The sequence below is a fragment of the Equus asinus genome, chromosome 3, assembly GCF_041296235.1.
Source record: "Equus asinus isolate D_3611 breed Donkey chromosome 3, EquAss-T2T_v2, whole genome shotgun sequence".
Taxonomy (NCBI): Eukaryota; Metazoa; Chordata; class Mammalia; order Perissodactyla; family Equidae; genus Equus; species Equus asinus.
In genome coordinates this window covers 60,655,696-60,669,537 of record NC_091792.1, presented here as the reverse complement: position 1 = coordinate 60,669,537, position 13,842 = coordinate 60,655,696, and the positions used below count along the sequence as shown (strand labels likewise).

Below are 13,842 nucleotides of genomic sequence, written 5' to 3'. Positions count from 1 at the left end.
TCGTTTGAGAGAGAGAGAGTTTTGGCAAAGTTGTTAAAGCCTGCCTCTTAAGCCAGACTACCTGGCTTTGAACCCCTGGCCTCTAACTTTCTAGATGAGTGATCTTGGGCCAGGTAATTGACCTCTCTGTGCATCAGTTTCCACATCTATAAAATGGTGATAATGGTATGTACCTCATAAAAAGTTTGTGAGGATTGACTGCAGAGTGCTCTAAACAGTGTCAAGAACATAATGGCAGTGCTCTGTTCTACGTGAGGATTTTGAGACACTGCCAGATCTGGAAATGTCTTCAAGATTAAACTCTACTTTGAATTCTAGTTTCTATTCGAATATTCCTTATTCCCTCATTGTCTTCACTTCAAGTTTTGTATATCAAAAAGTTTACTGTACTAGTTTAGTGTTTCAATAACCTTTTATTCTAGAAGCAGTGCATGTGCATTGTAGAAATATAGAAAATACAAGTAAAAAAATAAAAACATCAACTAGCCAGAGATCACTTTTGTTAAATCTTTTGTGCACATCCTTCTTGACATTTTTTACTCCTTACATGTATATAGTATATATTTGTGTTTTTCAATCAAAATGAGATCTTATACATTCTGTTTGGAACCTGTGTTTTTTTGTAGCTAATGATCTCTAGCGTTTCCATTTTAGTAAAAATTTCATTATTAAAGTACTTTAAAAATAATCTTTTACAGTACTGTCACTATGTCGCCGGGCTGGTGGGAATTGGCCTCTCCCGTCTGTTCTCGGCCTCAGAGTTAGAAGACCCCTTAGTTGGTGAAGACTTAGAGCGTGCCAACTCTATGGGCCTGTTTCTGCAGAAGACAAACATCATTCGTGATTATCTGGAAGACCAGCGAGAAGGAAGAGAGTTTTGGCCTCAAGAGGTAACACATTCAGGGGATTTGGGGAAAAATAATTTTAAACACTCTCTGAAAATAAACCATTAAACTCTTTTGGTTACGAGTGACAGGAACGCAACTCAAACTACCTTAGGCAACGTAAGAGAATGTCTAAAATGTGGTGAAGGTTTAGTTTGCTCCAGGTAGACTGGCTGAACCTAGAGGTTCAGACTGTGTAGTCAGGCTCTGTCTCCTTACTTTCTGTCTCTTGGACAGGCTTTCCCCAAGTGGTGAGTATGTCATCCTATGACTCAAAACCTACTAGCTTAACAAAAAAGTCCTTAGCAAGGCCTGGTTGGTAGGACCTGGTTCCTGTGCCCATCCCTTAATCAGTTACTGTAGCCAGAGGGCTGAGTATCTGTCTACACCTGGATTATGTCTGCCCAGCACACATGGAGTAGACTCCCCCTAAGAAAGAAGGATTCTTTGCCAAGAAGGGGGAAAGGATGCTAGTGAGGCAAAAACTACAGATGTCCGTTATGAGAGATGGGAGTTGATCTCTGACTTAATTCAAAAACGGACAGGGAAAGGAAAGGCTTTGACATTGATTTTATTTGGAAGGAAAGCTAGAAAATATGACTATTTCCTGATTTTACTTTAGTATTTACCTTGTACTTTCCATAAAATGGTTGGTTTCCTAAAACCAAATGGTTTTAAAGTGAAAAAAGAGAAGGGACAAAGTGGGGAAAATATTTGCAGCTTATACTGTAGATAAAGGGTTAATATCCCCATATAAAAAGAACTGCTAGAAGTTAGAAAAAAGGCCCAGTGCCCTGGAGAAAAATGGGCAAAGAGATAAGAACAGATCTTCACAGAAAGATGCAAATAATCCTTAAACATCTGAAAAAATGATCAGTCCTACTCCTAATAAGAGACAATCATATTAAAACTATCCTGAGGGGCTTGCCCCGTGGCCGAGTGGTTGAGTTTGTGCGCTCTGCTTCGGTGGCCCAGGGTTTTGCTGGTTCGAATCCTGGGCGCAGATGTGGCACCACTCGTCAAGCCATGCTGAGGCAGCATCCGACATGCCACAAATACACTCCTATGTACCAGGGGGATTTGAGAGAAGAAGGAAAAATAAAATCTTTAAAACGAAACAAAACACTACCCCGAGCTCAGACATAGAGATTTTCAAGCTTCCCAGGTGATGCTAACGTGCAGCCAGGGCTGAGAAACAGCTCTTGACCGCCCCTCCACTGACCCCAAGGCTCAGAGAAGAGTAGAGGCTTGACTAAGGAGCCCCCGTGACTCAGTGGCTGCCCTGGAAGGGAAGCCTCAGTCTCCAGGTGCCAGCCTGGCGCCTCTCCACCGTGCCACGCTGCCTCTCAGATGGGCATGTCGCCCGCTGCCGTTCATGAGCACCAGCTCTGCAGGCCTGCAGGCGTTTCACTTCCCTCTTACATAAAATAGCATAGCTTGCTTTATACCACAGGATAGTGGTGTAAATAAAATGAAGTCAACTTCTAGCCTAGAGTGTTTAATAAGTGTCAGTTCAGATAGCTTTAAAAAAAAAAGAACCGTAAGATAGCATTTCTCACATCAGTTTGGCAAATAGTCATGAGTTTGATAAGCCCTAAGCAAGACCAGGGCAACAGCCCCGTATGCGCAGTGGTACAACCCTGGGGTGAGCACTGTGGCAAATGGTGATTCTGGGAGGTTACTGCCCACAGCATCGTCTGTAATAAATAACACAGATGTCCCTCCATACAGGACAGATGAAATGAACCATGGTATATCCACCCAGTGGAGCACAAAAGCACTGTACCACTATGCAGTGATCTCCAGGTTCTGTTATTAAGTGAAAAAAGCAAGGTGCACAACAGCGTGTATAGTTTAAATGGAAGGAAAACCCAAAAAGTAATAAAATGATTTCAGTAATCATATTGAAATACTGAAACTATTATAGAAAGTTTGTAGCATAAAGCAAATAGATAATTGTATTCATATCATTAGGAATCAAGATTTTCAGTCTAGGGCCTGGCCCCGTGGCCGAGTGGTTGAGTTCAAGTGCTCCGCTTTGGCAGCCCAGGGTTTCACTGGTTCTGATCCTGGGCACGGGCATGGCACCGCTCATCAGGCCATGCTGGGGTGGCGTCCCACATGCCACAACTAGAAGGACCCACAACTAAAAATAGACAACTATTACCACTGAGCTTTGGGGAGAAAAAGGAAAAATTTAAAAAAATCTTTAAAGAAAAAAAGATTTTCAGTCTAAAGTAAAAGATACAAATATAAAACAATAAAGTTAAGCAAAAACTCCCATAATCTTAAGTTGAATTGGAAATATCGATATGAATTTATGATATGGTTTCTGTCAAAAAAAAACAACAAGTCTAGCTCTATCTTCTAAAAGGTGTAGAAACAATGACCAAACCCAATAGTAAAGTGTACCTGTGGTGTTCCGGTTATGGTCTTTTGTGTGTGTGTGTGTGTGAGGAAGAGTCACCCTGAGCTAACATCTGTTCCCATCTTCCTCTATTTTGTATGTGGGATGCTGCCACAGCATGGCTTGATGAGCAGTGTGTAGGTCCACACCTGGGATCTGAACCCATGAACCCTGGGCTGCCGAAGCAGAGTGTGCAAACTTAACCACTGTGCCACTGGGCTGGCCCCCAATTGTGGTCTTTTGATACCATTTCTCACTAAAAGGAACCGGAGGAATAGGAGGGGCAGGAAATATACAAGATGAGCTTGGGACATCATGTCACACCAGGATGAAGGGAGCTGCCAAAGACTGGGTGAAAAGGAGCCAATTTGAAGGGGCTTTCTCTGGCCACATGTGGAACAGTTTGAGTATCAAAAAGAACAAAAACTGTAATTGATAGAAACACATCATAGATGTTTAAATCTAAATCAAAATGAAGGAAAAGCAGACATGCACCTCGATGAGAGATTTGGTGGTTTGTTCTTTTATCAAAAGGCACATAATGTCTGATTTTTGCCCACTTTTGCTGTTAGCAGTCATTATGCTTCATGCCTCGTTCTGTTAATTATTAGGCTTGCAAATAGTAATTTTTTTTTTTTTGAGGAAGATTAGGCCTGAGCTAACATTGTTCCCATCTTCCTCTGCTTTATATGTGGGATGCCTGCCACAGCATGGCTTGCCAAGCGGTGCATAGGTCTGCACCTGGGATCCGAACCAGCGAGCCCCAGGCCGCCGAAGCAGAACATGCGAACTTAACTGCTGCACCACCGGGCCGGCCCCTGCAAAATAGTAATTTTTTATCACAGCTTTATTGAGATATGGTTCACATACCATGTAGTTCACCCTTTTAAAGTTTTCAGTGGTTTTTAGGATATCCATGGAGTTGTGCAACTGTCACCATAATCAATTTTAGAACATTTGGTTACCCTAGAAGTAACCCCATGCTGACTGACAGTCGGTGTCCATTTTCCCCTGACGGCCACTCTCCAGCCCTCACCAACAGTCTACTTTCTGTCTGTGTAGATTTGCCTGTTCTGGACCTTTCGTGTCATAGGTGGTCTTACATGACTGACTTCTTTCGCTTAGCATGATGTTTTCAGGGTTCATCCGTGTGACAGTGTGTACCAGTGCTTCATTCCTTTTTATTGCCAAATAATATTCAGTTGTATGGATATGCCACATTTTATTTGTCCATTCATCAGTTGAGGAATATTTGGGTTGTTTCCACATGATCATTGTTAATAATGCTGTGAACATTTGTATACAAGGTTCTGTGTGGCCATATGTTTTCATTTCTCTTGGATATGTACCTAGGAGAGGAATCGCTGGTTCGCACAGCGACTCTGACCTTTTGAGGAACTGCCAGACTGTCTTCCACAGTGGCTGCCCCATTTTACAGTCCTACCAGCAGTGTATGGGGTTCCAGTTTCTCCACATCCTTGCCAATGCTTACTGTACACTTTTTTAACTATAGACGGTAAAGTGTACATAATATAAAATATACCATTCTAACTGTTTTTAAGTATGCAGCTCAGCGGTGTTAAGTACACTCACAATATTGTGCAACCATCACCACCATCTATCTCCAGAGCTTTTTCATCATCCCGAACAGAATCTCTGTACCTATTAAACACTTAACTTCCTGTTCCTCTCTCCCTGTTATCTATCTTTTTGGTTATAGCCTTACTAGTGGGTATGAAGTGATATCTCATTGTGGTTTTGATTTGCAACCTCTGATGGCTAATGATGTGGAGCATCTTTTCATACAGCTATTGGCCATTTGTGCATTTTCTTTGGAGAAATATCTATTCAGATGCTTTTACTGAATACTACTAAAATGCTTTCAGATATTTTGATTGTGTTGTTTGTGTTTTTGTTATTGAATTATAATAATTCTTTTTATGCTCTGGATACAAGTCCTTTATCAGATGGATGAATTGCAGATATTTTCTCCCACTTTATGGGTTATCTTCTTCCTTTCTGGATGATATCCTTTGAAGCACAAAAGATTTTAATTTTGATGAAGTTCGATTTATTGATTTTCTCTTGTTCTTGTGCTTTTGATATCATATATAAGAAACCATTGCCTAATCTAAGATCATGAAGATTTATGCTTACATTTTCTTCTAAGAGTTTTATAGTTTTAGCTCTTACATTTAGTTCTTTGATCCATTTTGAGTTAATTTTTTGTATATGGTGTGAGGTAGGAGTCCAACTTCGTTTTTTTGCATGGATGTCCAGTTGTCCCAGTACTATTAGTTAAAAAGACTGTTCTTTACCTGTTGAATTATTTTAGCACCCTAGCTGAGAATCGGCTGACCTGAAATGTGAGAGTTTATTTTGGGACTTCCAATTCTATGGCATAAAATAATAAATTTTTAGTTCTATTAATTTTGTTTTCATTTATTAGCTGGATTGATTTTATAAGGAGATGCCTCCCCTCATCTACTATTTGGTTACTAAGTGGTACAGTTCATGTAGGGGAAACAGTATATATACTTGATTTTTTGTTTTCCCAGCTTTTAAGATAATCAATTGGTTTTCTCTTATCCTCAGAAGGTGACCAATTAGGTATTTTTTTGTTATCATTATAAACTCATGGATTAAAACATATTTGATTGAGTTCGATCTATTGCAATTATTTGCATGATGAAAGCACAAAATTTCACTTCTTTGGTCAGCAGAAGGTTCACGTTGGCTCCTGAGTTCTCTTGATGGGACCCTAATAGTCTTTGATGGCTTCCTTGCCATTTGGCATATGTCAAGATGTTCTGAGCTGATTTTGTGCATTCTTCGCCTGAGATCTGGTCTCATCTGGTTCTTTTAATGGGAAATGGTACTGAAGACCACACGTGGGCACTAGGATACGCATTGCTCTCAGGGTGGTCAGTGTATGTGTGTTTAGTTTAAAGCTAAAATACGTGGTAAGTTTATAGTGATATTTCCCATTCAAACTCAGGACTATAGGATTGTTAATATAATCTCTTTTGTATTAGATCTCTACCTCACTTCTTCCTTATCAAGATTCATATTCCTCAGGGAAATAGGAGATGATAGAATTAGTATATCCCATAAGTATTCACTTGCTTTTTTCCCACATTACAAATCCTGCAGTCTCTGAATAGTGATACTAATGCTATTATCACCAAGTGTGATTACTGAAAACAATTGAAAATGTTTTTCTGCATGTGCTAGTTTAATTCCTTTTTTTCTTTTTGGCTGAGGAGGATTCGCCCTGGGCTAGCATTCATGCCAGTCTTCCTCTATTTTTTAGTATCCCCCTATTTTTTGCGGGCCACCAGCACAGCATGGCCACTAACAGAGCTGTGTAGGTCCATGCCCGGGAACCAAACTGAGGCTGCTGAAGCAGAGCACACTGAACTTAACCACTGGGCCCCTGGGGCTGGCCCTAATTCCTATTTTTTATGGTTGTATTTATATCTAATTGTCAGATCAGATAGCCATTACATACTATAATATCTCCTTTTCCCCCCTTATTTAGTCTTAATTTTATGCTCACGACCAGTCTTTATGTTGATGTCTCTAGTCCTTTTGGTTGTCTGAGGCTTGTGCTCTGGAAAGACCCATGAGGATAACAACTCCCCAGGTTTATATGTATTGATAATAGTGTAGGTCCTTTGTATTTGAAGGTCAGTTTTTCTGGATATGAAGTTTTTAGCTCACATTTTTTAGTATCTTACATGTGGTACCCTGTTTTCTTCTGCTTTAAAGACTGGCTGTTGAAAATCTAATGAACACTTAATTTTCTTTTCCTTACGAGTAGTGGTTCTTTTTCTTTTCCTTGGTGGTCACTGCCTAGAACCATTGTCATTGGAGATGCCACATGGTAGTATCCTAATTCTATCATCCTTTCTGGATTTATCAGCTAGAATTTTGGATTTTGTGAAAATGGTAGTAGTGGTGACAGCAGCATAGCTTTTGGATTTTCCCAAATTCTCACAAAAAAAGATGAAACAACTCAACAAAAAAACTAAAAGAAGCATACCCAAAACCCGGCCCATGGACAACATGTACAAAAGCACCCAGTGACAGAGCATCCCTAGGAACCCCAGAACCCAAGTGGATGCAGACAAAACTCCAGCAGCACACAGAGTGCCAGCGTGCTGCCGGAGTCCGCGTGGGAGAAGGCAGAGGTTGGCACCAGCATGTCTAAGAGGCCTGAGAATGGGAGAGGCCCCCAAAGAGCCAACAGGTGTTCACTGGACAGCGGGGCGGGCCCATTGGAGAAGATGAGGTGGAACGGGGAGAGGAGTTTCTTCCTCAGCAGTGGGTGAGTCCACAGGAGCCATGCAACGCCTGCAGGAGCTCCATGGACCAGCCCCCTTGAACTGGACACTGACCAGCCAGGACTCTCTTCCGCTGGGCCCCACATTGAGGAGTGAAATAAAAATTGAGCAGAATAGACCTAATTGAGACCCTGTGTGACATGAACCAAATGCAATATATGGATCTTGTTTAGATCCTTATTTGAACAAACCAAGTGGAAAAAAAATTTAGACAATGCAGTGGTTTGAACACTGAATATTTTGTATTAAATATTTACTGTTAATTTTTAGGTGTGATAAGAGGTGTTGTATGTACAAGAAAGGTTCTCAGTCTTTTAGAAATTCCTGCTGAGCTATTTGTGGATAAAATGATATATCAAGGCTTTAATTTAAAATAGTCCTGGGGCTAGGGCAGGGGGTATATAGCTGGAATAAGATTGGCCAAATGTCACTAACTGTTGAAGCTGTGGTTGGATACGTAGGGGTTTTCTCCAGCTTCTGCAGAACCATCTAGTACCGTCAGCCTGAGTGGGTTTAGGTGCGAATTCAGAGTGGGTAACAAATTTGACTTTCCATAGAATCTCCTAATTCTTCTAGGCCTAGTCATTTATTTCGGGAGGTGTATAAAGTTACCATGAGTGTTATTCTTTAGGAAGCTTAAGGATTACCCAAGAATAAAAGTAAGTTATTTTCTAGCTTCGGAGAATCCTTTAAATAATATTAAAAATCATCAAGCCAATGCTACTGTTGGAGTTAAGGATGTTATTTCACTTTCAAGGTGCTGAGATTCCAAGAGGTAGTGTTCTTACCGTGTAGCCCCAGCTCTTCCCCATATGCTCGTTCAGCAGCATTCTTATCAGAATTGGGAATGTAAAGTTGATCATTAATATTCTGAGGCCTAGCCATCTTGAGAATGTTTAATGTGTAGCTTGCAACACTGTTGTAGCTGATTTTGTATATATCTGGTTATTTTCCAGGAGTAGACTAATGCCCTCTGAATAACAGGAGGTCTCTTTAGTCTGAGGGCATCAAAATATTGATTGGTACACGGTGCACTAATTGTCCCAAAGGGACTTCCCCAAATACTGAGCTTACTCTTAGGTTGTAATTAGACCTTGACTGGTAATCATAAATAGCCATTGCATGGAGCTTAAAATGACTTGGTTTTGGTGAAAGATAAGTCAGCAGCTAAGGAAGACTTTACTGGGTATCATAGTTTTTATTCAGTGACAGTCCTTTCATATTACTTGTACATTCTTCCCCTGTGCACATGTTGACTTGTTTTTTAAACTTATCTGTCTAGGTTTGGAGCAAGTATGTGAAGAAGTTGAGTGATTTTGCTAAGCCAGAGAATATTGACTCGGCCGTGCAATGCCTGAACGAACTTATAACCAACACCCTACACCACATCCCAGATGTCATCACCTACCTTTCAAGACTTAGAAACCAAAGTGTGTTTAACTTCTGCGCTATTCCACAGGTATGGAATGGGGCTATTCTTGTTGTATATGGGAAGCAGAGGCTAAAGGGAATGGTGTGATGGGGGTGGATAAAATGCCTTTACTATTTTGGTCTGCTGTATTCAAGGATATGGTTCCCTAAAAAGATGACTTTATTTTCTTTTGCTGGGGGGCAAACAGTGTTCCACAACACCTCCCCTTTGCCCCACAACCACCACACTCAGCCTTGAGGTTAAGTCTGCTCCTTTCCAGAACCTTCCAGAACTTTTCTTCCATTAACTATTCTGAACTAGTTAGATCCTTATCCTCACAATTAAATGTAGGGCTTTGGCCTGGATTTATGGCAGTGCTGAGTGCTTCGTGTAGGTGAAGCTGTTATCAATAAAGGTCTTAATGAAGCACCACTCTCCTTTTTACTAGAACCTGATCCTATGGACTTAGCCCCTCAATATTCTAAGACTACACTTTTTAAATGCCTTTCCCAATTACTTCAATTTTTAACTCAAATAAGTGAAGAAAGTCATAGGATTTAACTGATTTGGAAACTTGGTTTGGTCTTGTTCTAAGGACCAACCTTGAGTGGTTGTTGGAACTAAAATCTGTGTGCCTGACTTAGGTTTCCATTTATCCTAGAAGTAATTTACATTTCAGCTGGGAAACTACCCTCCCCTTTTCTTTTTTTCCCCCCCATGTTATTTTTTAATGTATAATGATTATGTTCGATGTACGAAAAATAGAACAAAATAGAAAATTCTTTCCAGATATTATTTTGAGACATATTTTTCAGATCTAATAACTCATTGCTCTAGCATGGAAAATGTTGCATTGGCTTGTGTTTGTTTTTTCCAAATAAAAAGGAACTTTTGTGGCTGAATTGCAGAGTTATTTAAGACTGCAAAGACCCCTTTATTCTGTGTGTTGTTGAGAAAGGAGGAGTGGGAAAAGTCAAAGTTTTGATGTCCTTTCTTCATGGGTGTTTTTTCTGGTTAGTTACATCTTAGCTCTTTGGCGCTTTCTCATTCCACAGAAGGTTTTCTTACCTTTTATGATGCTGATTGCTTACAGCACTGTTTCTTACTTTTTTCATGAAATGAATCAGTGTTTTATCTCTCTCCTTATTACCTGTAGGTGATGGCCATTGCTACTTTGGCTGCCTGTTATAATAATCAGCAGGTGTTCAAAGGAGTAGTGAAGATTCGAAAAGGGCAAGCAGTGACCCTGATGATGGATGCCACTAATATGCCAGCTGTCAAAGCTATAATATACCAGTATATGGAAGAGGTGGGTGTTTATTTAACTACCTGGATAATTTGTAGCTGTTTTTATGATTTAAATAATGTCAGTATTTAAACATTTCGTATTTGGATGTCAGATGATTCTAACAGCTCACTCTGTTATGGCGTAAAGAGACAGAGTTGGTATCCTTTATTAGGAAAAAGTATATGCACGGGGAGCTGACTGTTCCGAGCTGCACACACAGTACCCTGATGTTAGAGGCCACCTACCCTTCTTGTTTATGGGTGAGGAGTGTGGAGCTGCAGCCTGTGTATGCTAATGCACTGTCCGACTGAGTGACTCTCAGATCCCAGTCCACATTTCCTGACACCCAATCCAGTACTTTCTATTACACTATAGGCCTCAATTGAGAAACCACAGTAGGGCATTTCAGCAAAGGGAAACCATCAAGTTACAATTATTTTTAAATTTTCTAATGTAAATCTCATTTTTTAAACGCCAATGCCATCCTATAAACAAAACATCCTTGTTCGAGTCAAATCTCCAGCTGTGGAGGGTATGACATCTGACTAGGTTCAAAAGAACTTTGTCTTAGAGGCTGGAACTCTCTAATCACCAGGCCTTAGGGCTGTGGTTCTCAAATGGAGGTGGTTTTACTCCCTCTCCCCCGGGGACATTTGGCAATGTCTGGAGACATTTTTGATTGTCACAACTGGGGAGGGGGATGCCTACTGCCATCTGGTGAGTGGAGGCCCCGACATCCTTAGGTGTATTCTTACTGCAGATTGAAATACTACAGAAGTACATGACAGCATAAAAGGACCCCTCCCTCCTCCTTCCCCAGAGATCACTGCCGTCCGTAGATCGCTCTGTCCTTCCAGCCCCCGGTTGTGCCTTTACACGGAGGTGATTTGTAACAGCAGTTTCATCAAAACAGAGTTCTAGAAAACCTTTATTTCCTCTGATTTCTATTCCACATCCCCTTGTATTTCCTCCCTGTCTTCTCTTTGACAAATTCTGGACCTCAGCATTGCCACCAGAGGCACCTATAGAAGGTATAAGAGAAGACCACGTTTTATGAAAGTCCTAAAATCCTTTTAGTGACTAGATGAAAGTGTCCAGCCATTGACCAAAATATTGCTACCGCCAAGACTCAGGACAGTCTGCTTAACCATATAGCCAGCATTTATTTTGGGCTTCCTATGTGTCTGGCATACAACGGAATAGGTAGGTACTATTAATATCAAGGAAACTTGAGGCCCTAACCCCATGGCTGGAGCTATAACTTGGACCCACGTCCGGCTGACTTTGGAGCCTCTGTTGTTCACCACGATTCTGAGGGGTTGAATTACTCTTTCTAAACTGTGAATACTGCCATTTTAGGCGCAGTTTCTCCATTTTATATAAATTAGAAACGTTTTATGTAGTATGTAGTTCAGAGAATATTTTAGCTTTGCAGTTTTATTCTGATTCCTAATTTTAGAAAACCATTTTTTAAAAGTGTTGTAGGCAGTTCTATTACTATATTAAAATTTGAGTTCTAGTGTTCCTCTTAACTACTGGAATTAAATCCTAGTTGTGATTCACAGTTTGATTTAGGGCAGGGGTAGGCAGACTACAGCTGGCTGACCCCGTTTTTGTAAATAAGTTTTTACTGGAACACAGCCACACCTGTTTGTTTACATGTTGTCTGTGGCTGCTCCCGCAATACAGAGGCAGAGTTGAGTAGCTGCTACAGGAGGTGCCCCACGAGGCTGAAAATATGTTTTGGCCCTTTAAGAAAAAGTTCGCTGAGGGCCCTGCCCTGTGGCTGAGTGGTTAAGTTCTCGGAGCTCCCATTCGGAGGCCCAGGGTTTCACTGGTTCGGATCCTGGGTTGGGACATGGCACGGCTCGTCAGGCCATGCTGAGGTGGTGTCCCACATGCCACAACTAGAAAGAACCACAACTAAAAAATATACAACTACGTACTGGGGGGATTTGAGGAGCAAAAGCAGGGGAAAAAAAAAAGAAGATTGGCAACAGTTGTTAGCTCAGGTGCCAATCTTTTTAAAAAAAGAAAAAGAAAAGAAAAATTTTGCTGAGCCCTGATTTAAGGCATCCGTTATTTTGTTTCAAGTTACTCCAGTGAAACTCAAGGTATTTTGGAAGAAATGCTTAAGTTGATTTGATTCAAAAAAATCTCTGAAGATTGCTGAGGCTCAAGTAATAGAATGTGGAAATGATTTCAATGTCAGCATTAAGGACGTTTTGTAAATAAATTTCAAGTTAAAACTTTTTGTATCATGTCTACAAGTTGTCTGGCATCCACGTACTCACACTGATCCTATTTCTCCTCACTGACCAAGTGTGTCCTTGGCAGTAAGACAGGAAGACATTTCTTCCGTCATGTCCCTGGCCTTACTGGTCGAGGCAATAATGCACCTGCAGGGGACTTTCAAGATCTCCTTGTGCAGCTCTCATGGTTAAAAGAGTTGGAGCGAAGCCCAGATGCTCCTGAGCAGGTGGACGCTGCTCCTCAGGGCGCTCCGTCCTCTGGAGCAGCCTCAGCTTGGAAAGGGCCTAGATACCTGTCAGCTGGGGAGAAGTGCAACCAGCTATTTTGAGACAGAAACAAATGCGCAGGCAAACAGCCAGAAACTTTATTTCCTTCTCCGCCAAAGTTAATTCCTTGGCATGAGCAGTCTTTTTCAAGCTGGCAGAGTTTCCTGTCTCACTCTCGCTGTGGTTAAGGTAGGGCATCGCCATGCTCTTCAAGCCCTATTTATTCTCTCCGCTCAGAGTGTGGGCCTCTGTCCAGCAGCTTCTGCGTCCCTGGGAGCTTGCTGGAGTCTCCGTCCCTACTGGAACCTGCTGGATCAGAATCTGCCTTTACCACGACCCCCAGGGATTGCTGTGAATGTAGCGTTTGCAAAGTACTGCTCTGTGTCCCAGCCTCTCACTCTCAGCTGACTCCGCCTTTAACCATGTGAGGAAGTGCGAGGTTCTACGTTGGGAGCTCCCTCCACTCTTGTCTGTGTCTGCCTCTCGCGTGCAGGCCTTACTCCCAGGTCCACACATTCATTTCCTCCTGTCTGCTCAAGATCCGCCCTCTTCGTGTGTCTAAACCCTTTCTCTTCCCTGCGTCATTCCTCTCAGTTTATGTATGTGCTCAGGTCACTCACTTCAAGAGGTGACGGAACCAGAGATCTTCCTGCCATGTGAACTCGCCTCCGCCCGCTCTGCCCCATCTCCTTGCCTTCACAGCTGAGCTTCTCCAAAGAGCAGCTGTACTTAATGTTATTTATTCATTCCCATTCTCTTCTCAACCCACTTCCTTCTAGCTTTTGTTCTTACCTCGTCATTAGAACTTTTCCTACTGGAGTGATTTGATGACCTCCTAATTTACAAATCTAATGACCAATTTAAAAAACTTTTCCACGATCCCACTGTTTCACTTGACGCTGGATCTTTCTCTCCTTGAAGCCCTTTCCTCCTGTGGCTTCTTTGACACCTTCCTCCGGTTTAACCTCTTAGCTCTCTGTCTACTCC

General features: G+C 41.6%; 1 protein-coding gene across 2 annotated transcripts in view; it reads left to right on the top strand.

The window, feature by feature from the left end:
• The window catches only part of FDFT1 (farnesyl-diphosphate farnesyltransferase 1), a 37,993-nt gene that overhangs the window by 17,593 nt on the left and 6,558 nt on the right, over nucleotides 1–13,842 (top strand). For both annotated transcript variants that reach the window (XM_014827842.3, XM_070505077.1), the window contains 3 exons: nucleotides 699–890; nucleotides 8,920–9,096; nucleotides 10,205–10,357. In XM_014827842.3, coding sequence (XP_014683328.1) covers nucleotides 699–890; nucleotides 8,920–9,096; nucleotides 10,205–10,357 — 522 coding nt within the window. The remainder of the gene's footprint in view (nucleotides 1–698; nucleotides 891–8,919; nucleotides 9,097–10,204; nucleotides 10,358–13,842) is intronic.